This window comes from Cydia splendana, chromosome 18 (assembly GCF_910591565.1).
Source record: "Cydia splendana chromosome 18, ilCydSple1.2, whole genome shotgun sequence".
NCBI classification, from domain to species: Eukaryota; Metazoa; Arthropoda; class Insecta; order Lepidoptera; family Tortricidae; genus Cydia; species Cydia splendana.
Genome location: NC_085977.1, coordinates 13521988 through 13549041, shown reverse-complemented (window position 1 = coordinate 13549041; position 27054 = coordinate 13521988). Strand labels below are relative to the sequence as shown.

General features: G+C 36.9%; 1 protein-coding gene across 1 annotated transcript; it reads left to right on the top strand.

The window, feature by feature from the left end:
* The first annotated feature begins 1644 nt into the window (after positions 1–1644).
* LOC134799109 (egl nine homolog 1) lies at positions 1645–27035 on the top strand. Its single transcript, XM_063771508.1, has 7 exons — positions 1645–2564; positions 6349–6468; positions 16133–16213; positions 21936–22075; positions 22566–22682; positions 23424–23488; positions 25285–27035. Exons 1-7 carry the CDS (start codon positions 1698–1700, stop codon positions 25311–25313), a joined length of 1419 nt encoding a protein of 472 aa, XP_063627578.1. The 5' UTR covers positions 1645–1697; the 3' UTR covers positions 25314–27035.
* Positions 27036–27054: the final 19 nt, after the last annotated feature.

Genomic DNA, 27054 nt, shown 5'->3' with positions numbered 1-27054 from the left:
TAATATTAAGTGGATCTTCTATGGTCTTTTTGCCATCCCCTACGCTGAGCTGGCGAACGTCGCAGTACTTTCAATATTTTATTTCACATTGAAAATAGTAAAATTTATATTTACTGTTAATGTTTTTATAATCTGCATTAAATGGTCTTTCAGACAGTATTTTTTATTAATCAAGTTTCATACAAAAATATGAAAATATGAGGGTTTCATTGCATTTCATTACTACTAAAAGTTTATAATATTTTAAGGATTGCGTCATATTTTGCTACGGAACCCCAAAAAAACTGGTATGGGGAATGAATCCGGCATCATCTAGTTACCTGAAAACGACACCAAACTTGACTGAAAGGTCCAAACTAATCCACCAGATTTTTTTTTCTGAGCGCCGGGTGCTTTGTACTTTGCACCCCCCTTCCCCCCCTCTGACACGGAGTTCAATATCTGACAGCCTGAATTAACACATAGGCTACTTCTTTACCGCGAGTAACACCGCAGGGCGTAGCTAGAATAATATTAAGTGGATTTTCTGTGGTCTTTTTGCCATCCCCTACGCTGAGCTGGCGAACGTCGCAGTACTTTCAATATTTTATTTTACATTGAAAATAGTCAAATTTATATTTACTGTTAATGTTTTTATAATCTGCATTAAATGGGCTTTCAGCCAATATTTTTATAAATCAAGTTTTATACAAAAATATGAAAATATGTGGGTTTGATTGCATTTCGTTACTACTAAATGTTTATTATTTTAAGGAATGCGTCATATTTAGCTACGGAACCCTAAAAAACTGGTATGGGAAATGAATCGGGCATCATCTAGTTACCTGAAAACGATACCAAACTTGACTGAAAGGTCCAAACTAATCCACCAGATTTTTTTTTCTGAGCGCCGGGAGCTTTGTACTTTGCTCCCCCCCTCCCCCCCACCCCCTCTGACACGGAGTTCAATCTGGCTACCGGGCGTTTTGGGCTTAGGTGGACGTGTATAACATTCGTACCAAATGGCATTGCTGTACCCCAAAATGTCATACTACTTCCCAATAGAAAACGTACTACAATGTTATTGTGACGTAGGCTTGTGTCACTCTGGGAAGAGAAGACCATGTTTTATTAGACTATGGTGGGATATATAGATGGTCAAGCAAATGTTGTCTGTAGAAAAAGGCGCGAAATTCAAATTTTCTATGAAAGGATATCCATTCGCGCCTACATTTTTCAAATTTGCCGCCTTTTTCTACTGACAAGATTTGCTTGACCATCTATACCTGTCTTATTATACTACTTTTTGGATATTATACCTTTTCCGGGTTTGCTACTTTCGACCGAATGACTTTTGTCCTTGGAATACTATAAATTTAAAAAAAAAGATGTTATGTAAGGGTTGCCATAGAAAAACCTGGTTAATCGTGAAAATTGTCTTATTTCAGTTAATCAAATTAAAATGGTGTTCTACGCTATCTTATAACCGTATTTTGATCCTTATGACTACATGAAATAGCAAATACAATTATATAATCAGAAATCACAACAATATCTAAAATATTTCAAATTTCATTTATATTATTACAAGCGGGTAAATATTTAAGTCGAATGAAAAACGCGTTTAGGAATGTCAGTTCAAACGTCATATGAATGACACTACGGTGACAGTCCCATCTGCCCTAGGAAAGGCCTTCGTTTTCACTTCTCTGTTCAGAATGAATCAAGAAAGCGTACTGGCTTGTTGCGCCGTTTGCAATCAGCGTACCGTTAGGAGATGTTCGCGTTGTCTCAGTATTTACTATTGTAACACGGACCATCAACGCCAAGATTGGAAAAGACACAAACCCGAGTGCGTGCCAAGAACACCAAAACAAGGTCCGAGAAACGAGAAAATCGGCGGTGTTTCGACATCTACGGCAGAAGCAGTGAGAATAGGGGAGGTGAAAGACGACGCGACTCACGGCGGGGCTAGCTGTGGGCCGCAGGGCGTTTCGACACCCGACGGAAGTGCAACAAGTGATACAAGACGTTCGAAAAGTTCAAAGAAAAAAAACGCGATTAAAGAAGGTAGTGTTAGTGTGAGTAAACAAAACGCTGTGGGAACCTCTGGGGTGAACTCGGGCGCCGTACCTAAGAATCAGAGCGTGATATCTAGTGTTTTGTGTGCTAGCAAGGATAAGGACAAAGTGAATAGTGCCATTACCTACGAAGGGTCGTCAGAGCAGGAGATTCTAAGTGAATCAGCGCAGCAACTTAGTGCTGTCGAGTTTTCAACAGCTAGTACAACGGTGAAGACTCCTAAATCTGAGCCAAACATGTTGGCGGTGGCCGGTTACTCGGGGGAACAAGCCCCTATGAAGGAATACCCTGAAGGGACAGTGAGAAACAGTAGTGCGCCGTTTGGGCAGCCACAGAACAGTTTCTACATGGACCCCAGTGACCAGTGGTACAACATATGCCAGCAAGTGATCAGAGACATGACGCAGTTTGGAGTGTGCGTTTTGGACAATTTCCTTGGTCAAGAAAGGGGACATTTAGTGAGAAATGAAGTGTTAAAAATGTATAGATCAGGTATATTTCAAGTGAGTATGCATTTTTTGTTATAAATAAAAAAATAAAATAAAAATATTGATTTACCAACACAAAAAAAACAATGAATTGCATGTACAATCTAAAATCAGGTTGAATTTAGAAATATTTGTGTAGTAAAATGGATGGGACTCAGCGAGACCACTAATTTTCAGTCCCCAACCAAAAAACTTACAATAGAATACAATATTCTTTATTGCACACCTCACATACTCATAGTTTACAATAAATGTACAGTAACATAAACAAAGACAATAGAGGTAACAATTTAAAGCTAATTCTTAACTAAGTTATTTAATAACTAACCTAACTAACTTACTAACTAACCAGACGAATAGTTCTGCTTTTACTTAACAATTTGTTAACTATGAAATTATGTTTCTTGCATAAACATTGTTGTTATGTTCAGCTGATTGGTAAAATTTACTTTGAACTTTGTTACCAAATCAAAATAGAGTGGGGCTGGCATGTTGCTAGGCAGAAACATGGCAGTCAACCAAGATTTCAACTGTTTGTTTACATGGGATTAGGTTTACCAGACATCAGGAATTTTCCTGACATGTCAGGAATTTTAGCCGTTTGTCAGGAATGCGGCCGGAATAATTTGAAAATGTCAGGAATTTTAGTGAATTAACAGACTTTTTTATTTTGTACTAAAAAGGTAACACATTATTAAAATTTACTTAAATAATTCCAAAACAAGTATATAGATATCGCTTACGGCTAGCCACCCCCCTTCGCCAATATGAGAGTCAGGAAAAATATTCGGAAATCAGGAGTTTTGTCAGAAAATTCCAAATTTGGTTCTGGTAACCCTACATGGAATGTATGTCATAATTAATAATCTCAATTATTATTAGATCTTAATCTTAGCTTGTACGCATTGTATGCAGCCTACAGTTTCAATAGAAAACCATTAACACATCATATGGTTGTTGACTATTGATAAAGTAAATTATTGCACAGTGGTCATGAAATTTCATTTACAAAAATACACTGAAAATATTTATATCTTTCAGATTATACAGCTTTTGTGTTTTCAGTTAAATATTTCTAAACAAAAACTTATAAAAAGATGGATTAATCAGAATCAGAATTGTTTATTGCACTCATATTAGTATGCAGTTCTTAAAAACGACTTAGTACAGTTCCACATGAACCCTGTAAGGGTATAGTAATATACTTAACACTAACTTATGAGATAACATGCATCATAGACTTAAGCCAATTCCTAAGGGCTAATGTATGATTTTTAATGGTCTCTTTTGTAACCTTTTTTCCAAACTTATCTGTGCCGGTACTGCCAGTAATGTTATTTGTCCATAATGTCGTTAAAAAAATCATTTAATGTGTAGTACACTTTTTTACTAGGTAAGTTTTTAATGCATTTTTAAAGTTACTATAACTTGTAGAGCACCATATTTTTATTTTATTTTCATTTTATTTATAAGGCACACTATACAGACGACATTCAATACACGATTACAATAAAAGTGGTAGGCTTTATATAGAAATGTCACCCAAAATAAGTGAGCACAGCAAGAACAATAAATAACAACGAGCAAAAACAATCCTAAAATTATTAAAAAAAAAATATCTTAAAAACATACTTAATGCATAATTATAAAATTACATAAATGATCGTAACATGTTAAATTGCTAACTATTGTTGTTGTGTAGCATGGTGGCCAAGAACTCTAACGACTTGCCTCTTGAAAACCGCTAGCCGTGAGTTGAAAATAATCATGTCTCTATATTGTGATACTATAATTATTGTATGTCTTTCCCATCACGGAACAATGGTGTTCCGGACCTTTGGGAGGCGTGCGCGGAGCCGAAGCCAACACGTAGAGGCCCTTTTGACACTTTAATGAAATGTAAGGGGTACACCGAGCGGATGCTGCCCTTGCCCGTGTCATGGGACGCACGCAGAGGCAGCACCCGCCAGGGTGTAAGGGCTATTGAGAGTTGATGGAATCTAAAATGAACTAGGTTATTGGGTGAAAGCGATGGACTAAGTACTGAGCTATGGGGTAAAAAACCGGACGCCTGCCTAATAAAACGGTATGCAATTTTATTTCCGGCAGACTATAATTATTTATTATTATATTAATTGTGGCATCATATCCTCAATCAGTCAACAAATATACAGTTTGAGAAGGCGCACTTAATGCCACATGTCATTAATACACACTCTATTCATTACTAAAATAATAATTAAATTAATTATATTATATTTTAGCTGTAGTAGTACAGTTAGCATCAATAGTAGAGGATGAAACAATGCACCTGTTTTGCAAAGTTACCTCCCACTTGATGCAAATATTGTTATTGCTAAGTTTGCTAATAACACTTATCTTATCATTATCAATAAGCAGTTGCAAATGAATTATTGTCTGAGAATTCTATTATGTTCAGAATTTATTATATTAATGTTTTTAATCTCCCTTAGAGAATGTTGAAAAAACAAAATATTTATAAAACTTCATTACTTACCCTACTACTACTAATAGGAACAGTCGTGCCAAGCGGCACCCCCTGAGTCAAAAGTGCATACTCACTGCACTCACTTAGCTTACGAGCTCAATTACAATAAAATCTAAATTTTGAAAGCCTTTATCTCGGAAACTATTCAATCTACAGAGATAATTCTAATCTAGTATTGTAGCAAATTTAGTCTTCTTTAAAAACGTCTAAGGAAGGTACTATCAAAAACTAGTCCTTTAGGGTTAGAATCGCCCAAAACTAAATAAAAACCGAAATTTTCGCAGGTCTTTCGATTTTTGATAAAGTTGCGTTCGGCGCTCAGGGTCACAAACTTGGATTATTAATTGGGCCAACATCATAAATAAGAGAATAAGAGTGTGTCAGGGAAATTTTGAACACCTCGCCCGCTTAGCAACTTCTGCTGCTGACTGTACATATAGTTATATATAAATACTTATGTAGTTACATAGAAAATATCCATATATCAGGAACAAATATTTGTGATAAATAAATGCTCTCACCCGGATTCAAACCCGGGGCCTCTTGTTTCATAGGCAGGGTTACTACAGACTAGGCTCTGAGGCCATCAAAACATTTACAAGATAGGTATATAATTGAATACGAAAATATATACGATTTTATACATAATATTTTCCTTTGTATTGTTTAACCTTTTGGACGCCAATGACCGATATATCCGCACCGCAGGTTCAACGCCAAAGACTGATTAATCGGTCACAGACCACAGAGCAACCTACCTAGACTACTACCTATACTAGACCTACGTGCATATCATAAAGTTCAATTTCAGTTTTGACACTTCGGTGACGTGGCGTCCGCGTGACAGCTTTTGTGTTTGACACGGCGTCGAAAAGGTTAATGTATGATGTACACATTATATAAATATATAGATGATTGATTGAGGATATGATATATACCTATCTATATTCAGTATGCTTGCTTAACACATGTATATAATTGGTTTAATATGTACCTGAAGGTATTTTTAATGCTGGCAAATTTACTGTTACCATAGGAGTATAATTTTAGCATAAAATAGCTAGTGATATTGCTGAAAGATCTGATGAACAAAATTTTAAACAAAAGTATGTTTTTCAAAGTAATTTAGATAAAAGGTAATATCCCGCGCAATCGCGATTTCTTTCATCGCAAGTTTCGCGCGGCGCGCCAAGTTTTGTCCTCTTCTAATTTCCTAGCATCACTCTTCCTCTTAACACCACTGCCGCCATCTTCCAGAATGTTTATTAACATATTGTATGTTTGATACAGGCAGGTGAACTGGTAGCCAACCCTGGTAGCACGGACGCGCACACGGTCAGAAGCGATCGGATCACCTGGATAGACGGCAAGGAACCACATTGCTTCTACATCAAACAGCTTATCAACCAAGTAAGTTTGGAACACATTACTCAGGTCCCGAGACTCCCGAATGCTCGCGGTACAAAATTTTTATAGCGAGAATCGAAAGATCCGGGAATTCCCGGTTCCGGTACAGTGTGTATAAAACTAGTACCGAGAGAACATGCTAGTCCAGAGACGATCAAACGCGCTTGTCCCATCGGATTGACAATCATGATTGATCGTTTACGAACTAGATTGAAACGATTGTCAAGCACAGTTACGTGAAAGGCGATGGACAGAAGATTTGGTTGAGGCCATCGATTGATAATTTGAATGAAATAAGCAGTTGCACTTCATATTTATGATGATGATGATGATGATGGTATCCTGTTATCCCTCATCAAGGACATAGGGCTCTCACAAGAGATTTCCATTTTTCACGGTCCAGGGCGGCCTCCTCCAGCTCCGCCCAGCCGAGGCCACTGGTGCAGCCTCCTTTTCCACTGTGCCTCCAGGTGATACGTGGGCGACCTTGACCACTTTTTCCGGGAATTTTCCAAGTCAGCCATTGCTTGGATAGGTGGTTGTTTGGAACATTTGATTTGTCAAGCAACATTTAACCTAGTTCCCTATGTCCGATTGAGATAGAATACAGCATAGCCCACGTAAATTCGGTGACAAATGTAACAAAATGTTACGGTAATTACCACCCGGCTGGCCTAGACTGTAAAAAACGAATCTCATTCATTTTACGCTCATGAAAAACGTATAAGTGTCTAAAGAAAAGTACAGTCGATGAAAGAAGCTTGTATCGAAAATGATTGTTTGTTACAAACTTACTGAAAACATTTTCTATATCTATAAAATATTAGTTTAGGTACTTCATACTTGTATTGTAACCACCCACTTCACACGTATTAGTCCGGTATTTCCCCGACAAGGCACGGGCGAGGAAAATCTAATGTTTACTCGTCTCAATACTATATGTTATTGTTTACCTATGACTGATACTGTATGTAAACAATTATACTGTAGTATACATCTGCGTGATTATATACAAGAAGTACCTTAGATAGATAATCTTTAAAAACAACACTACAGCTTATAAAACAAAGTACCCCGCCGCGTCTGTCTGCACTGAGAGAAAAAACTAACAAAAACACACTTAGAATTACAAAAATAAAACTTAATCCGGGGACAAGGAGAGTCAACTAATAGGAACAAATTGACTTTTGCAATTTCCATTTAGTAGGAAATACAACTTCTATATTTGTAATTTGAAGTATGCTAGAGTAATTTCAGAAATTTGGTTTTGTTATTCCGAGAGGTGCTTTAGCAATATCGGAGGTGATGACGTCATGGGTGAAAACTAACCGTTTTGTAATTCTAAGCGTGCTTTAGCAATATCGGAGACGATGGCGTCATAGGTTTTACTAAACTGTACTGCGATTCCAAGCTAGCTGTTGTTATTCTAGAGATAATGACGTCACAGGCAAAAACTAAACTGTTTGCAATTCCTCCGCCCCTAGCAAACGGGCGCCGCGAGAGCATGTCGCGCGCGTGGTAGCTACCCGTCTCTATTTCTGTCTGTATGAATAAAAAAGCATTTGGTAGTATATCTCTGTACTAAAGAGGCACTATAAAAGCCTGTCGAGATATTCTACCCATTCCTTTCTTATTCATACAGTCAGAAAGAGACTAGTAGTTATTACGCGCGCAACATGCTCTTGCGGCGCACCTGTGCTAGGGAGGTTGGAATTGCAAACAGTTTAGATTTACCTTTGATGTCATTATCACTAGAATAACAACAGCTAGCTCGAAGTTGCAGAACAATATATTCCTGTAGACCCCAACTACACAGTAGGTCGCGGGTTAATATGTCCATGGCCCACAATATATCCTAAATTTATTATTTAACTTAAGTATGTTTTAAACAAAGAAGACACGAGACACGCCCGCCCGACATCCGACACAATACTAACTCTAACCAAATGAACGTAGCAAGTAGCTGTGTTGGTATTACAAAACTCGTTTAGTGATTGGTACAACAATGAACATAAACACAACAAGTCTATCTACTAAATACCAGTAAACTTTGTAATGTCGCTATAGTAACAACTGAATTGTTATTTTAAATGGGGTAATGTTATTCCCGCGAACTCGTTTTTTAGATATTACAAAACTATGTAAGTGAGACATTTACTAAAATCATAACTTGAAATCACAGATGCTTTTTTCCAAAAATCACAAACTTTACTAGTAAAAATCGGAGAATTTTAGTAGTAATAAAAATGGATTGTAACAAATACTGAACTTTGTTTAATGCTCCATTTACTAAAGTCTGTTTGCTGAAATTAGATTTAGTATTACTGAGCTGTTTGTAGAAATAAATAAATTTTACAGAAATAGTGAAACTTCCATGATTACTACTAAAACTTAATTTTTTCCCCCAGTACAGAACTGTTTATTAATTCCTGGTGGTGATTTTTCTCTCAGTGTGTTTGTGTGTATGTATGTTCGCGATAAAGTCAAAAACTACTGAACGGATTTTCATGCGTTTTTCACCTATCAATACAGTGATTCTTGAGGAAGGTTTAGGTGTTAGTTGTATAATTTGTTAACCCGTGCGAAGCCGGGGCGGGTCGCTAGTTATTTACCTATAACTGATACTGTATGTAAATAATTATACTGCAGTATACATCTGCATGATTACAAGTAGTGACTTAAATAATCTTAAAAACATTTAAATAAGTAAATATCAATCTCAGATAACAAAGTTCCCTTTCTTGAATTAATAAATATGCAGTAATAAACTGATTTTGGATAAGTTAGAGAAATGTACGAAACATCGTTCGATATTTACTAGTTGCCCTTTTATTGTGAGGTGGGTTTGTGCAATGTATGTGAAATCCCAATTGAACTATAGAGTGGGGAGTTGGGGACTATAGCCTAAAACCTCTTGTAAAGTGTGCCTAAATACCTACACATAAATTACTTTATACCGAGCTTTAAAATGTAGGTAGATTCCTATGTATTTGGAATTATCATGAAGTAGGTACTTTATTTACAAAGGGTAAACATACGTGACAAAACGACGGTGTACATATGTAGCTACCTGTACAGTCATTTCCGATTATTTATATTGCTCTCGTGTCACAAGGCTTGTCACGTAGACATTTGCGTTATCTAAATCCTAACTAATATTGTAAGAGAATTGAATTAGGTCATATACCAAAGAAAGAGTCCATGGCCTCCTGTATCCGAGGCTGGAATCGAACCCCAAAATTTTCGAACCATGGTAGCCATCATCCCGACTTCCGGAACTTTTGCAATTATGTAAAACCTTTGCTTTAACATAGGTACCTACTTATGTCTTGCTATACATATATATTGCTTGATTCCGTGTAATCCGTGTATATTAATATAACAATAATTAATCTATTAAAAGAATAATAATTTGCTACCAGGTTTTGGTCCATTACATTGCATTCCACATTACGTATAAGTAGACGATTTCTATGAAATCGGCACATTTACTGTTTATTTTTATTTCAAGTCCATTGACCGACCTATGCTGTATACCTACCTAGTATTAGGTTCGTCTTATCTGCAAGAAACGATAAACATAGTACGCCATTAGCAAGGTATTATTAGCAATCTAAATCATTAATTTTGTGACATAACTAGTTATTAATCATGCAGTACCATCGCCCATCCCGCACTGTGAACTGTACATCGGTAGACGGTAGAGCTTATGCCTTTTGTAATAAGGTCCACCGATGTACAGTTAGGAGTGTTGCTATTTGTACAACTGGGTTGATAAAAGAGCAGTTATTTTTGCCGGATGTCATGAGTTGCTACACTTGCTACAAGATCAAAGAAGTGTGCCAATTTTCGCAACACCAACCAAAAATTGCTAAATCCTGATTTTAGTTTGTCCATTTAAGCTATGGGTCGTCATGTCTATCATTTTGTCCATCGGTTCGTCCTGTCTATCCTGTAAGGATATGATGGTCGTTGTTGTCTACTTGTGACAGCGTGATAAATCGATGTCCGTCACTTTCTATCCCAGTGTTAAAAAGTGACAGTTATTTTATCACGTGGATAAAGATGGATAAAGCCATCCATAATACGCCGGCTGTCTGTAATTTATATTGCTAGAAGTTCAATTTCAATCAACATGTCAAATGATTAATCGGTAATGTCAATTGACCTTTAAAAAAAAACACTACACTACACTACAATATCACTTCAATGGGGATTGTAAAAGTTGTCGCTTACTTAGTAATTTAAATAGCCGATTATTACAAAAAATGTTATCGCTAGGAATGTAAACGCTCATAAGTTCAAAGGTTATTAACTCGTAATAATGCAATGAGTAATTGTTTGGCGATAGAAGTGCCTATGCAAGTATCCGTCGTAGAGCATTGCAGTACTTGAATACCTAAAACAAAAATTAATTAAACACTTCAGAAATATTTTCTACGAGCTGCTTTATTGCTGACTGTACCTACCTGAGAGTTTTTTGATTTAATCTGCGTTCTTATACTTCCTATAGCCTAAAATTTCTGCTCAATCTAAAATGACGATACAATTTTTTAACAATTTTGAACTGCAGTTTTTGAGTGTAATCTGGAAATTTTATAAAGATACTGTGTACATAATATGAGTTCAATAAATCTTGTCCTATTTTGAGATATAAATGATTTTTGATGGTTTTGCGATGATTTGTCCGACCTCTAAAAATGAGACTTGCAAGATTTGATCACATACACACAGATACGATACAGTAGTCAGAAACAGGTAGAAATATGGATAGGTACGTATCTTCTACCTCTATCCTGGGTGACTCACTCAAGTCAGCCTAATTTACGACATCTTCTACTTTAATTTATTATGTGCCGCATGAGTTGTAGAGCATGCCAAAAGTATAAACAAGAACAATATTGCATTCATATTTATAGGTAAGGTCAATGGAAGACCGTCTATATATTCTAATCTAACTCTTGCATTTGTACATATTCCACTTACAGAAGAATGGTAGAGCTTCTGCTCTTCTGCAGCGAACTCTTCCTTTCTGTGTCTGAGCTGTCTTCTCCACATTGACATTCATCGAAAAAAATAACCCTCCTTCGTCAGCCTTGTTACACTGTAGGCTGAGGAAGCTGCCATCTGTCCCGGACTCCCCGGATTTGTCCTAGTTTGAAGCCCGTTTGGGGCCCGTGGATAATTCAAACTCATCTTATGTTTTGGTAAATGAGACGTCACTAAAATATCAAAAAGTTTACAAGTATTCGATAATTTCCTGCAACCTTAGTATTCTAATGGGCCTTTTGTGTATTTAACTCTACATTTTATGATTTTGCTGACACCCGCCAAAATCTTATCGATGATGCACTTATGACACATTTTGTAAATGTTATAAATCAATCTAAACATGTTAGAGATAAAGGATATCTAACATTCACTACATGGCATACAGAACACAAGCACCTTTCACCGGTCTTCGTAATATGTCGTAGGTAAAATTACATGTGGCGTCGGATTTCCGCCTAAACCCACAAGGCCCGGACCTAGAGGCCCAGACCTAGCAATGTTTGTGAGATGGAGAAGCCCCCCTAAATTCTAAAGGCCCTACCAAGTGCCTAGGGGCTCTAGGTCTTTTAATCCGGGCCTGATTAGAAGTGCATTTTACCACTAGACGTCTTTATAAATGCAGTTGTCCCACCTGGCTTACAACTTTAATCATCGCGATGATGTCAGATTGTGTGCACTTTCTGATGAATCAACTATTGTTAGCCGCCAGCTGTCCGCTACGTTACGTTTCACGTATGGTAATCGGGGAGGTACTGGCTATGATTAACAAAACTGAACCGTGAAAAGCAGCACCATTATAATATTAAAATATAGATACTTTTTATATTTACAAGAAAATACGACCTGTGCTTGATGTGTATGTTGACTAAGACACCTTCAATACGCCACAGTCAACAGTAGGCCCTGGTCATAGATATTATTTATACTATAGATAGTATAGATGACGGAAATTCTCATTAAGGGGCCGGTATATGACGTTTTCGATTTAGACCTCACTTTGTAACCATAATTTGTTCAATAAATGTTTGATAATTGCATTAAATTACACGTAAATTTATTCACGAAGAAACCGTGTACCGACTCTTTATGCCATTATATTTTTAATTTGCTGTTATTCTCTACAAATCGACACTAAAAGTATCAAAAAATCAAAATATGGAGTTCCGTTTGAGACAGAAGCAAAACAATTTTGTCTTTGACAGTAATTGAATTATTGTATGATTTTGGAAGCTAGATAATTCAGCTACCAATTTATTATCGATTTATATTTTTACTCACAAAGACAACACAGAAATTCAATCTCAAATGTAAACTTTCGAACAATTTCCATACATTGACGACATCACTCAAAATTCTTCTTCAAGTCAGATGCCCGTTGGGGCTACACCGGAGCACACGTGTACTTCTTCAAATGAAAATGACAGCTTGATTTTCTTGCTTTTGACAATTATATTGACATTAAATCATATACGCACACGAGAAAGCATACCAGTAGATAAAATGTATTTCACAAAATAGGGTACATAAATATCAGCTCGCGTCTCATTTAAATTACATTTGCTGTTATTTACGGGTCATTATTGTTGAAAACCGCAGTAAACTATCTTAAAATAATACGATTACAGTCGAATTTAAGTATTATCTTCCTTCAAAACTCGCTTAAAATGAAAAAAGTTTAAAGACATCTTTACTGATTGGGATCAATTTTTATTATGCTGGTATCATTTTGCGTCATTTTAAAAACGTATTTGACTTCTGTATGTCAATGAATTTTGATGACAACTGTAATCTTGTATTATATTATAGAACTTTTATATTAAAATATTGCCTATTAACAGGAAGAGTTATGTAATTCGTATAAGTAATACCTGAAAGTCTTGTAACTAGATCTGTAATACCATGGATTGCGACGAATAAATTATTATGATTATGCCGTTCGTTCCGTCTATATGTATAATGCGTGTACGTGCTGTTCTCTGAAAATCTTCAAGAAAAAATAAAGGCTAGACCAGCACTAAGTACTAGCAAGTTTTTGCGGCTTTGGAGACCGAGATGAAGCTTACAGGCCAATAGCGTTGTGGCCTGGTTATTGTTATGTATACCTATGTATCGAATGTTTTATAAATTTACTATAAAAAGCAATGTTTTATTTCGATTAGGTCTACATTTTGTGCATATTGCATATCTGAAGTATTTTCGTACTAAACTTGAAACTTTCGTTGAAACTAAATAAAGTAATTATTCCAAATGTACAGTCACCTGCAATTTATGTTACACAACGAAGGCCGCAAAAATATCTGACACGATCTTATTTGTAGAACCATAAGAGCATGTCACATATTTTTGTGACCTTCGAAGAGTAGGTACCGTCATTACTCATTATTATCAACTTTGCCCGCTTTTTTTTAAACACGAATTTCTCAAAAAATATCACATCATATGACTTTTTTTTGCTCAGCACGTCCATTGTGATCAAACGCATCAGTTTATGTGAAGAAAACTTTTTTTTATCGTGTTTTTACTCATTTTTTTGCGTTTTAGAGGGCGGGCAAATAAAAAAATATCCGGGGTTTTCGCCAACATTGCCCACGTCAATTTGGTATTCAAATACAGCTCGTATATATGATGATGATGTCTAAGGATCACTTAAAGGTTTTGGGCAATCCTACCATTCCCTGTTAATAACTTAGCGATAAGTGTAAAAACTTTTAAATAAATTTGCTGGGCAATGTTGCCTACCCGTTTTTGCCCATTTCCAAATAAGGCTCGCCTAAGCATTTTACAAAGGCTAGGGTTGTCACTTTTGAGAAATCTGTTACAATAGTTTAATGACCAAAAATATGATTTTTGTTGTGTTTTCATTCGTTAACGGGATAAAACATCTAAATAAAGGATAATAAGACAAATTAAATACAGTATATATTTATAAACTTATTTTAGTGTACAAACATAACCTTCTTTTACTTGCGAAGTTGGGTAAATTAGATGAAAGTGACAACCCTAATCCGTTTTTGGTGGTGGGCAATCTTGGTATGGATGCCAAATTACCGGATTACTTTGCCCACCGCTAAATCTTTTGTGTATTTAGGCCTTATTAGTTTAAATCTCAATAGACATAATCTATGCTTCATGTGTTATAACTGAAACCCGGAAATATTTGTCAAAGGGTTCTCAATTTTTTCTACTTGCATTCATTATTTATCAATTTTTTGCCCGCCGAAATATACCCTATATTAGACAACTCGCTCAAACTCAAAATTCCCAAGTCAAGTTATGCACAAGTTTGGCATATACTTTGTCAGAAATATAACCAATTTTCTACTAAAAACAGCAGGGTGGCCATAACTATTATCAATTTTTCTACATTAACGAATTTGTTTAAAATTGTCGTTTTGGGCAAAGTTTCCCTGGAGGCAAAGTTGGCGCTAATGACGTAACATATTATTGCAGGTGACTGTACATAAATGTTTCGGTGATTTTGAGATTATTTTCCAGGTTAGTTTACTAACAATCAAGTTATGCAGATACCGATTTCGTGAACGTATAAGTAGTAAGGTACCGCTATTGTTTAGCGATACCGATTATTTTTGAAGGTAAAACTATACCGGTTGAAATATAAAGATATTAAAATTACAGCAGGGACAATCATTTTTTATAGGTGTACCTAAACCATCATTGGCCGAGCGTTAGCAAAGGTCTCCGTTTCAGCTTGGGCAAAAATGCTTTTGTATGTTCTCCTTTGCAGATCACATTTCTCAACTGATTCTCGTGAAAATTTGTAAGCAGGTTCGATAGAACTATTCTGTTTCGCTTTATCCGCCAAAATGGAATTGCCACCCTGCTGAAACTTTATTTATTTAAATTCCTATTGAATGGATTTTGCACCTTATGAAAAACCGTATAGAGTAGTAAATAACATTTTACATCTGACTTAATGACATCTTGTTTTATTCGCTTTAATTGTACAAAACGCGTATCTCGACAAAGCAATAGTAGGTAGTAAAACAGTCAACAATCAAATGAATTAAATAGGTACGTCACGTGTGACATGAACAGACAAGGAAAGCAAGATTAAATGCATTGTTTCTCTTTCATCTTTAAATGGAATGCTTTTACCCTCAAAGGAGGCTAGTGGTCAATACTAAACTAAAAGTCCAATCTTAAAAAAACATGATGGGTCACTGACCTGTCCCAGTAAAGTGAGGTAGTGTGCGTGAAGTGCGCTTGTGTGTGAAATGGGGTAAATTGACAGAATCTGATATTTTACCCACCGCTACCGTCGCCTTAAGTACCTACACGGGGGTTTAGGGAGTGTAATGAGACACCAAGGGATGCGGAAAGATTTTCCAAAAAAATGCCCATCGATAATCTAGGTGTTTTACTGTAGACTTAAGGGGCCCACTGATTACCTGTTCTCCAGCGAACTGGTAATCTGTGGGCCCGGGCCCCTTTATAGGGAGAACCTCGTAGTCATTTGCTTAAGAACAGCCGTCATTAAAAAAAAATCTCTTCCACTGACTCCTATTTACTTACTTTGATGCCTTCTTGATATTTTTGAGTGTTGAGTGTGTAAAGCAGTAAGATGTAAGATCTTCATTGAACCTTTTCATTTCAGGTGGACAACATAATCCTGAGGGCGAACAAGATGCCCAACAACGGGAAACTCGGAGACTACACGATCAACGGCAGGACGAGGGTAAATATATCAGATTTGTACCATCGTCGACACTATTTACTGATCAAACGTGTTATACCATCATCGACACTATTTATCAATCTTAAGCCTTATGTAAACGACATAAGATCTACAAGTAGTAAAAGTGTCTGTTAGCGCCTATTTTAACTGGGCTTTTTAATGTACCAGTGCCCAAATGGTCAGCATACGAGTATATGGCTACTGGCTAGTAATCCATTTAGATACGATTTTCTTTTACATGCGATTCGACTGTTTTCAGTAATCACGTTGTTGCACATTTTTTTTCATGTTGGTATTTCTGCGGCTGTCTTGAATCTATAGACTTCGTTTGCAAAATTTTACCTAGGTACCCCCCTCAATGCACAATGTACTAGTCCACGGTGTATTCTTCCTTATCCCACGTTATAACATATGTTAACATGTGTTATGCCGACCCCACAACATGTTTTTCTCTTCCATTTTCCTCTATTTTTCGTCACCTCAGCACTTACTCCTTTCTTTCTCATATCCTCTTCTCTCACAATCCATCCATCGTTTTTTGGGTCTACCATCCGCTCTCCGTCCATCAACATTCATAGTCCAGCGGTGTATTATGTTAACTAAGAAATGTGGAAAACTCCAGAACTTTGCTTGCTGTAATCTACATCTGCATCGTCAAAGAAATATGTATAATACATGGAGAATCCTTGGGTAGCTTTAACGGTAAAACCGAACAGCGTGGTCGAATAGGGTAGATAAGAGTTCGATATCCGCATGTCTACCCCATGGCAACCATTACGGGGTCCCCCACTAAAATGACCGTCCGTTTTCAATTCAAGTAATTTTAACAAATTTCCTTTCCGATTTTTATTGCTGATAATTGTAGCGTTTTGTGTGTAAGTTAGCAGCTAGATTGTGTATAGGTAATTGAGTCATGGGTAGAAATAAGACGATTAAGTACCTCTGCGAATTTTATTTTTTAAACACCTTATTACAGTTATTACTTTCTAGTAGTAGAAGTCTTTTAAAACATATTCTAAGCATAGCAGAGCAATGTTAAACAAATGTTTTCCTCGCACATGCCGTTTCTCTGGTTTCACTGTGAAAATTGCAACGAATGAATTTCCTATTTATTGATAGTAAAAAGCGAAACAATGATATAATTATAATTGCTTACCAGTACAGACATTGGATAGAAATAACTAAGTAGTTAAGACAAGTAAATCACCTCAATGACCTAGTTGGTGTTTACTCTCTTGTCTAGTTGTGTTTATATATTCGTTTATCCTTATGTATGGATGAAATCTGTATTATGTCTCTCTCGCACTTTTATGTGATTTGTCAGTGTTAAATATTTTGTTCTGTACGTACACAGCGAATAGCGATAAACGACAAAACGATTAAAATACTCTTGAAAACAAACAACTTCTCGAAGTCGTCCAACCAATCCAAGTAAAACCACACACATTCTTAAGAAATACGCACTTAAAAATTAAAATATCCACTCTCAGTCTCATATCATACCTGTTTCGTTATCTTTCCATCGTGTTATCGCATTAGAATCGCTTTTTCGCGATAATAACCAAAATAACGCAGACGCATGCGCGCTGAGGGTTTGCGTACGTGACATCGGGCATGGCCGCCGTTCGGGGTGGTGGGGGGCATTGTAAACACGGCGCTGCCGTGCTGACTCTAATATGTAATAACTAACATTGAAAACTCAATGCATTCCGAACCTTGAGCTATGAGGAACAAGGTATAAAATTAAATGCGTTTTCAAATTTACTAACAGCAAATATTCTTATAGTCCTAGTGAGCGAACCGAACCGAGCGAAGCCCACGCGGCCCTGTTTACAAACTTAGCTTACCTTCTTTCTTACACATCCATTTTACATTGACATCCGTTTAATCGCAAACACGTGTGTATGTCTAACGGACATGGTTCCTGTCAAAATGGTTAGAGATTTGTAAATTATTGACATTTTCGGCGGTTTTTTAGGCCGTATCATTTTCCAGTACGACGTCTTTAATTCGTGTTTACCATTCGGTGGAATGTAGGTAGGTAATCCAGATAAAAATGCGAATCTAATCATAATCATAAATATACAATCTTGTAATTTTAGCAATAAATACATATTTCTGTCGATTCATTTCACAGCCACTTATTATATTAGCCTACCTACTCAAAATGTGTTAATAGTTAACACAAATGTAATACTTATTCCGTTCAGGTACCTACGTACAATTTTGTAGCTGTATATTAATAAGTACATACATATTTATTTTGAGACAAATTAATTTCTTCTCTTCTCAAACGTGTCGCGCCGCCATTAAAAATATAAAAAAAATTGGCACGTGCTGCGTTCCATTTTCAAAGAGCATTCGTTGTCGACGTTGTCGTCGACCGGAAACGACATTGAGGCAGGTCGAGGACTAAGGCCCTCGTAAATAGCCTCCGATTTAAAAATAATTATACGAGTAACTGGCATGCGATAAATCTTGTGACGGTTAGTGTAGGTCAAGATTTATCTGTGTTGCTCATTTTATATGCGCTCCAGATTTTATATGGTTAGAGTTAGACCAAGACAAATCTGCAACGATTTTGATAGCACACGCAGTGCAAGTTTTATTTTAAACGCAGACTTCTATGAAATTATGACGTATAAATAACACTTGCACTGCGTGGGCTATCAAAGTCGCTGCAGACCTTTCTTGGTCTAAATCTAGTGGTTTATGGTTTAAAAAAAAATTAGATGAAAGTTTCACAGTTGAATACCTCCAGGTTCACCAATACATTTATAGCAACTCACTTGACGACGTCGTAAACTGCAGATAAAACCACACTCCTTTGTTATCTTATACTCTGTGTTGACCAGAGGGCCTAACCAAGCCAAGATGAAAATTGATTGCGCCGTAGCGAACGAACGAAACGCTACCTGTCTCTCTTGCACTTTTCCATATTAGTGCGGTAGAGAAACAGATAGCGTTTCGTTCGCTGTGGCGCAAAAGATTGTCATCTTGGCTAGGCCCACAGGCTCAGACCCGTTTCTTTGACGCTACCAAATGTCGCCCGACATTGTCAATTCGCCATATATCGCTGGTCCAACAAGTACACATTATACCGTTGTTACTTACCGACAATACCGATCCAGAAATGTACAGTAAATTGACAGTAACATGTGTCAATTGTCAAGTTTGTGAAATAGGTGCTATACCACATAAATAACTGTCAGCCGGTTTCAATCTAGCGCCTATACGCTAAAAATTTACGTGACACCGATCGCGGCACGTTTGTTTTGGAATAGGTATAAATAAACAGCTTGTCAGCGGACAAGCGTACCTACGTGATGCCACACTCGTATAGGAAATACAAGTCCTTTCGGAACAGTTTCCGTGTGTTCTACATTTATTACACGTACAGAATTTTAGTCACTGGAATTTTAGAGGCTCAGATAATGAAGACGACGCCAAGACAAGACTCAACTTGCCCCTCAATGCGATGGAACAACCAAGTGAAGGTTCTCACCGAGTCACCCTTAAATCTGTGCGCAATGAGAATATAATCACTGCGTGTGCGTGCGAAAATCATTCAGTACAGAATTTAGGTCGGCAAAACCAGAAAAAAGGCCGTCATCAAAAGGACCATGACAGTGACTACTCTGACAAGAGTATACGACGAAGAAGAAGAATGATGTCAAATTAGATGGGTAATGGGATGGATGGGTGGGTAACTAATAAATATCCCACAAAAACGTGCGAAAAGTGCGAAAAGTAGAAAAGAATGGCGGAAAACAATAAAAAGGCCTCAATGACCAGAACTACTCTGACAAGAGTATACGACTAAGAAGAAGAAAAAGAATGATGTCATATTAGATGGGTAATAAATATCCCTCAAAAATCCTGCTTGCTTATGTTAATTCTTTTAATACACGACGTGCGAACGACTAGAATGATCCATTTACAGCCGACAAAAAGAAGCCTACTGCTTCCGCCACAAATGGTTTCTCGTCCTACTAACGTTCACGGCCAAGCCCTAGGGCGAGCCTACGTGACGGCGCACTCGTAAAATATTATCTGCGGTTACGCCGAACTGCGCTAAATTACGTTATGCGTTAGGTACTTCCTGGGTGCCTAGCCAACGTGGCAATCGCTTGCGCTACGACAACGAAACGTTTTGCGTCTCTCTAAGTCTCTATCACTTTTCCGTGTTAGTGCGACAGTGACAGTTGCGTTTCGTTCGCGCTACGAAGCGTAAACGATTGGCATGTTGGCTACGCGCTGAGGTGTAAATAGTGGACTAATGATTGTAAATTACTGCGGTTTTATCACTTTGTCGGTATTCGTAGTGTAATCGTTTAAAATCCATTGAGAGACGATTAAACATAGTAGTCATTTAGTGGTCGGTCCTTTTTGTATTATATATGAAAAACATGTCTTAAATAATATTGATTAAAGTAGATATGTTGCCGAATACCATTTCGAATGACTTAATTGATTTCCTTGTGGGTCTAGCCAAGATGGCAATCGTTTGCGCTGTAACGAACGAAACGCACTTCCATATTAGCGTCTGTCGCACTCGCACTAATATGGAAGTGTGTATCTTGCTCGTAATAGTATATTAAAGAGTACGAGCACTACGAGCAAGATGTATAGGTTATGTACAGACGTTAGCGAATATGTCAATGTCAAACTTGTGGTAGCCGTACTAGCCGTATAGTATACTTATCTAGTACCTATTTGGTACCTATTGTATACCTACATGAAAACTATTTGACGTATATTTCATAAATAAAACACTCCTAACACCGGATTATCCTCTGACACGTGTTCCACGTGCAAATGTCATGGCAAAATCTATTTCAATTGCTCGTTAGAAACCAAAACGACCTATTTAACCAACGATGTGATGCTCTTATGCCCTTTTGGCACTGATAGTTTTCTTACAAAACGACGTATGTGCAATTATCCTAGAAAGGTCTTTAGGTCGTTTTAGAAATAAACAGTATCGTAACTGTGGGTGGTCTATTACATATCAATGAGACAGCTGCTGATGTTAAAATGTCGATAACTCTTGCGATAAAAGCTCTTGTGATTTAATTGTTTAGGTTTAAAATGGTTTGCAGTTGATCGGTGTTGTTAGCGGATTAGTTGTATAACTGATTGGTGAATCGATGAACTTTCTGTTATCTATTGTGTTTCTTATTTGGATCGTGTTATGCAAATATCTGAATGTGAACATATAATTATGTTAATGAACTAGTATCTCGTAGGGCGTCGTTCATCTTATGTATACAGCCATCCATATCGATATTCATGATCATTTCCTTATACAATTACTACTGTTGAGAATGGCCCTCCACTCAATGAGATAGAACAGACAAAACACATGTTTGGATTTTACATAATCCTTTTATAAGTCCCTTTTCCCAGATGATACTATGTCCTTCCCCTGGACTCTTATCTCTATACCAAATTTCATCTAAATCTCTTTAGCTCAGCGCTATAAGCTTCGTTTTCCTATCGATAAGGGGCCAATAGATGGAGCTATTCGCTAGACATACGTCAGGTGCTGCCCTCATTTTGTGGGCTTTTCTACGTTACTTCTTATGGAGTAAAATTAGTTCAAGTTGCCAATTTTTTTTTTCAATTAAGGCCTGGATGCGAGTCATTTAATTCAAACATTTTCAATACATTTAGGCGTTTATTAAACAGCTATAGTAATGTTTATAATACTTGTCTCCAGGCGATGGTGGCGTGCTACCCCGGCTCGGGCACGCACTACGTCAAACACGTGGACAACCCCAACAAAGATGGCCGCTGCATCACCGCCATATACTACCTGAATCTCAACTGGGACAAGGAGCGCTGCGGCGGCCTGCTCAGGTAGGTCGTAGGTCTTTATATAGTCCGTCTAAGTTACGTCAAATACGTGGACAATTCCAAACACCTTGGACAAGGAAAGCTGCTGCGGCTTGCTCAGGTGGGGATTCAACCTTAACGCGTGCACGCGATTTTCGTTACATTGCGGTATTTGGTCGATCGACTGAATTCATTGTAGGTACTCTGTAATTAGCAATGTATCGAATATAGGCAGCGCGTGCATGAACTATAGGGGGCAGCATAGGAGTCGTCAGATTTTTTGGCACGAGGCGTAAATGTGAAGTTTATGCTTACGATGTAGCCCACAAGATGGCAAAACCTACACAAGAAAAACGTATGAGAACGGTAGATGGTAACACTTGCTTTGGCAATGTACAATTGTACATGTTTATGTTTCCGATTCAGGCCACTAGATGGCAGACACGCGCACGGGCCCTATATAAATGGGGCTTTAGTACCTATTTTGAGAACACTTTGTTATTATGGTTTTCAGGGTGTTTCCCGAAGGTCTCGACGAGGTAGCGAACATCAAGCCACTGTTCGATCGAATGGTGTTCTTCTGGTCGGACCGGAGGAATCCTCACGAAGTTCAACCCGCCTATGAAACTAGGTAAGGACTTTTATGAGCAATCCCATCATTCCTTGCAAATAGCAAAGATACATTGATAGAGTAAGATTCGTAAAATCTAAGACAATTTCGTGCTTCGAATTTGACAGGTAAACGAGATGGCTCCATACATTTTGTGGTAACTCTAATTGTCAAAAGTTGACGTTTGACAATTCGTGACAGCAAAACATAGGGCGCAGTACAGCGCCATCTGTTTTGGATGTCAAACTAAGGGGCACGCACAAACAAACGTTTTCCTCCTTGGATATTGGACGTTACGGAAAATATTTTATACATATTTTTTTGTATAGTAACCATAGCTATGTTTCATATAGTAATCGTTTGACATTCTAGATTTTTAGTGTACACTTTGTTCACGGAGGACTTATGGAATCACTTCAGTCTTGGAAATCGGTTAAATGCATGATTTTATTATTATAAAGGAGCCCACAATTACCAGTTCGCCGGACGATATCAGCCTGTCAGTTAATTCGAAAAGGGGACAGTTCCGAACAACTGACAGGCTGATATTACCGTCTGGCGAACTGGTAATCTGTGGGCCCCTTAAGAGTCAAAAGTCAAAATCAAATAACTAATTCCATGCAAAATTTTAAAAGCTCCTCAGGAAATGGGGATTACGTCTGTATAGAGCAGCAGTCCCGTGGCGTCGTATACTTTCATCCTAAGTACCTATACTTACTTTACTTGAAACTATAATGCCATAACTTGATTTTTTAATTTCAGATACGCCATCACGCTGTGGTACTTCGATGCCAAAGAGCGGACTGAAGCTTTAAAACGACATCGCCGTAAGTTATTTTTACAAGCTTTTATTTTACTTGCCCTGTTACCCCCTTATTCATATAACTTTAAGGGTCTGATTTAGTTAAATTACGTTTTATCCCTTTCTTACAAATACATAAGTCTAAATAACAGATAAAGACAAACGATTCATAGCTAATTCAGGCCAGTAACGCGTTTAAGAATAACGCCGTTAGTATGTATGTGTTTTGTTAGTTAGTCTGAGTCAAATCTTGGAAGCTAAATTTGACCTACTTCCCGATTTCCGATTGAGCTGAAAATTTGCATAAGTACAGTCACGAGCTTTAATTTGGGACCCATTTCCATTCAATGTTGTTAGAACATTCGTAATGCAATAAGGTTGAAACTTCAGTTCGATGGTGTTGAAATGTCAAAATAAGACATTTAAAATTCATAGCGAATCGACCCTTGAAATGATAACCTCTTTGCAAAAAGTTATCACTCCGGTTTTATAATCTGTTTAAAGTGACATTTTCAAAAATATTATTTCACAAATTGACGTAATTGAGTGGTTGCCCCTAGAAACGTACACGTAAGTAAATGTCGATGGTAAACATTATGTCAATGAATGACACTGCGTCACAGAATAATTAATAGTACTACCGTACAGAAAGGAAACTTCCTACAAAAACGAAGTTTGACAGCGGTTCAGGGTCGAATCATGCTGTCCCTTTCTAATATATGGCACTATCCCTTTCGGCAATTTAGGGTTGTCAAAAATCAAGTGATTATCTTATCTGTGGTCGTGCACGCATCAAAAGGAAGTCAAGTGGTGCCAACCCTAATAATTGCTCGGAGCAATGCTGAGCCGAGCGGAGCCCAGTTTGACCGAAGTCAGGAGTTTCGCACCCCTGACTGCGTTAAAATATTAGCTCTATTAATATTATAAATATTAGCTACACGATATTCAACCTTAGATGGTTCCCAAATTAAAGCTCGTGACTGTACATATGTAAGTCGGGTGACAATGCAATATCATGGTACCATCGAGCTGATCTGATGGAGACAGGAGGTGTATGATGTAGTAGTCCGTAGGTATATTTTTAACCTCCAGCTCAAAAAATGGATTTTTTTCGCAGGCTTAAGGGTAGTGCACATTTATGCATATGTATCCGTTGTGCGTTGAGCACAGGCCTTTATGGCGATGTCAGTGGCATCCTATGAAATGTCTCGGATGATTTTAAAGTGTATATATTTTTCAATTTTGTTGGCTAATTATTATAGTATTATCTTAATTTACAGTTCTCATTTAGATATCACAACAAACGATTATACAATTATGTCATGTCGTTTGCATACAAGTGATACAAGTTATCATATTATGTTATCCAATGACTAATGTTCAATATTTGAAGAAAACATTAGTGGCTAATAAATTAATTGATTAGTCACACCGTGTAACATTGTGCAATAACATTTCAAGTATGTGGGAGTGTGGGCCTTACTTAATATGAAAGAGAATTTAGACTTGAAGAATATTGTCCAAGCAAATTCATTTACTGATGACACAAATGATTAACGCTTTTAGAACGCCATTTGACTTTGATCCTTATTTTTTCACTTTGATAATGTTCATGTGTGAAATAGTCCGCCCATATTTTTCAGTGCCAAACTCCGACTTTACCAAACAACTTAAGATTGTAATATTTATCGACTGATCGATTAATGTAGTCGCATCACTAGTTGTATTCTTTTTTTTGGAAATTATGGCCTGGAAGCCACTTTCATATTATCACCAAGGAGCGTTTTTCACATTTTAAATTACTATTTTTATTTGTTTCAGAAAACCGCGAGCCGAAAACGAGCCAGTGATATTCGGACCCGCGCTCGTGTAGAGCGAGCCACGCCTTCCGCCCTCCGGTGGCGCATTTGACCCTTCGCTGACCTGACCTAGCGAGAGAAGACTTACCTAAACCTACGTGCAGGGACTTTTATTTTTTTTAACAATTGTGGCCTGGATGCTAGGGACTTTTCTATTCTAAAGGCGTTTTCATAAACGCTTGTTAAGTCTAACTAACCCTTGATAATCTATCATTTTGACATTTGTGTTTTGTTAGGAAGAGACAGAAAATGTTGCTAAGTTTTATGAATAAGGGGGTAAAATACGAATTCATTGTACTGACAAGTTATTATTTTCAGTGGTATTTTTTACCACATTTAGGATTTTGTTGTGTTCAAGGCGTGTTACATTTCATAGTTTTTTTTACTGTGATCCCCGTAAAGTATTAATTATTATTAATATGACTTATATTCAGAATTAGGTCGAGCAAATTATAGCACAATTTTTTAAGTTTTTATCAATTAGTTACATTTATATTCGTTATTCTGACTCCTATGTTCATTCTATATTTTATTAGGTATTTTTACGCCTGCCTGAAATATTGTTAATATTAAGTTTTTTTCATTTTGCCATATCTAATTCTGAGTAGGCAGTAACCACCGCTGTAAAGTCCATTTTTCTTTAATATCTACACAAAATAGATACAACCATCCTGTTTCAGCACCGAAACCATATCCGCTTTTTAGTCTGGTACTTCCAAGCGGAACCGTGCTAAATTATTTATGATTTGCAAATAATCAACTGCTTTTAATTTAAATAGAAATCTTTCCTCGACGCAGAAGTCGCTGACGCATACTTAAAAATCTACCAAGGATATACGTGTATTGTATATCTTTTACGCGTACGTGACCTCTGTGCTACGTACACATAGGATTACAAGTTAAAGATAAAATAAAAACGCCTCAGAAACGTCAGATGACAAAGAAAAATCCGCCAGTGATGTGGCGATGTCATCGGATTAATCGATTCGTAACGTTTTTTTAAACAATTAAGGGGATCGATTCGTAACAAGATGAGGCATTTTTATTACTTGAAATCAAAAAGTGTAGCGTGATTATTTTACAAAACATGTATGATAGTAAGGAAAAGCAGTATATTTTGTAATACTATTACCTATTACGTATAGTTTTAATATTCACTCTGTCAACGGACAGAAAAGTCATATATTATTAGCTAATAATAGCTAGGTAGCTTAGATGTAAGTAGTACTTTTCGTTGTCAATTTTGAGTGTTTTTAAAGGCCTTGAAGTATTATTTTATATTGAAAATACATCTACTTCATTATTTTATTTACATCCGCTGGCATGATTTTACTTTGTAATTGTGCAATATACTAAAGTAAAAAAAAACTTATTTGGGTATTCGCCACATAATTAACATGTTGTTGCCTTCGTCTGTTTGTAGAATTTCAGCGGATACTATATGCCTAAGACTGAATTAAATTCTACCATTCAAATATTTAAAAGAATTGTCATTTGAATAGTTTTATTTATTTCTATTTTGTTCATATAATTATACAGAAAACTACCAATATGGTACTCCTGAGTTATCAATATACATTTAGAAATAATCTGTAGGTAAAGATTGCAGTTTTGAATGATATGTTACCTCATTAAAATAGACGCATGTCATATTAATAATGTAAATAATCACAAAATGTAATATTAAAGTGAATAAACGTTGATACATCAATATATTAACTCGTGTTAATTC

What these genes read in the sequence shown, in the direction of transcription:
- LOC134799109 (XM_063771508.1), top strand. Translation starts at nt 1,698, where the DNA reads ATGAATCAAGAAAGCGTACTGGCTTGTTGCGCCGTTTGCAATCAGCGT. An exon ending in TCAAACAGCTTATCAACCAA is followed by an intron (nt 6,469 to 16,132) that starts GTAAGTTTGGAA and finishes TTTTCATTTCAG; the next exon opens with GTGGACAACATAATCCTGAG. An exon ending in AGCTTTAAAACGACATCGCC is followed by an intron (nt 23,489 to 25,284) that starts GTAAGTTATTTT and finishes TATTTGTTTCAG; the next exon opens with AAAACCGCGAGCCGAAAACG.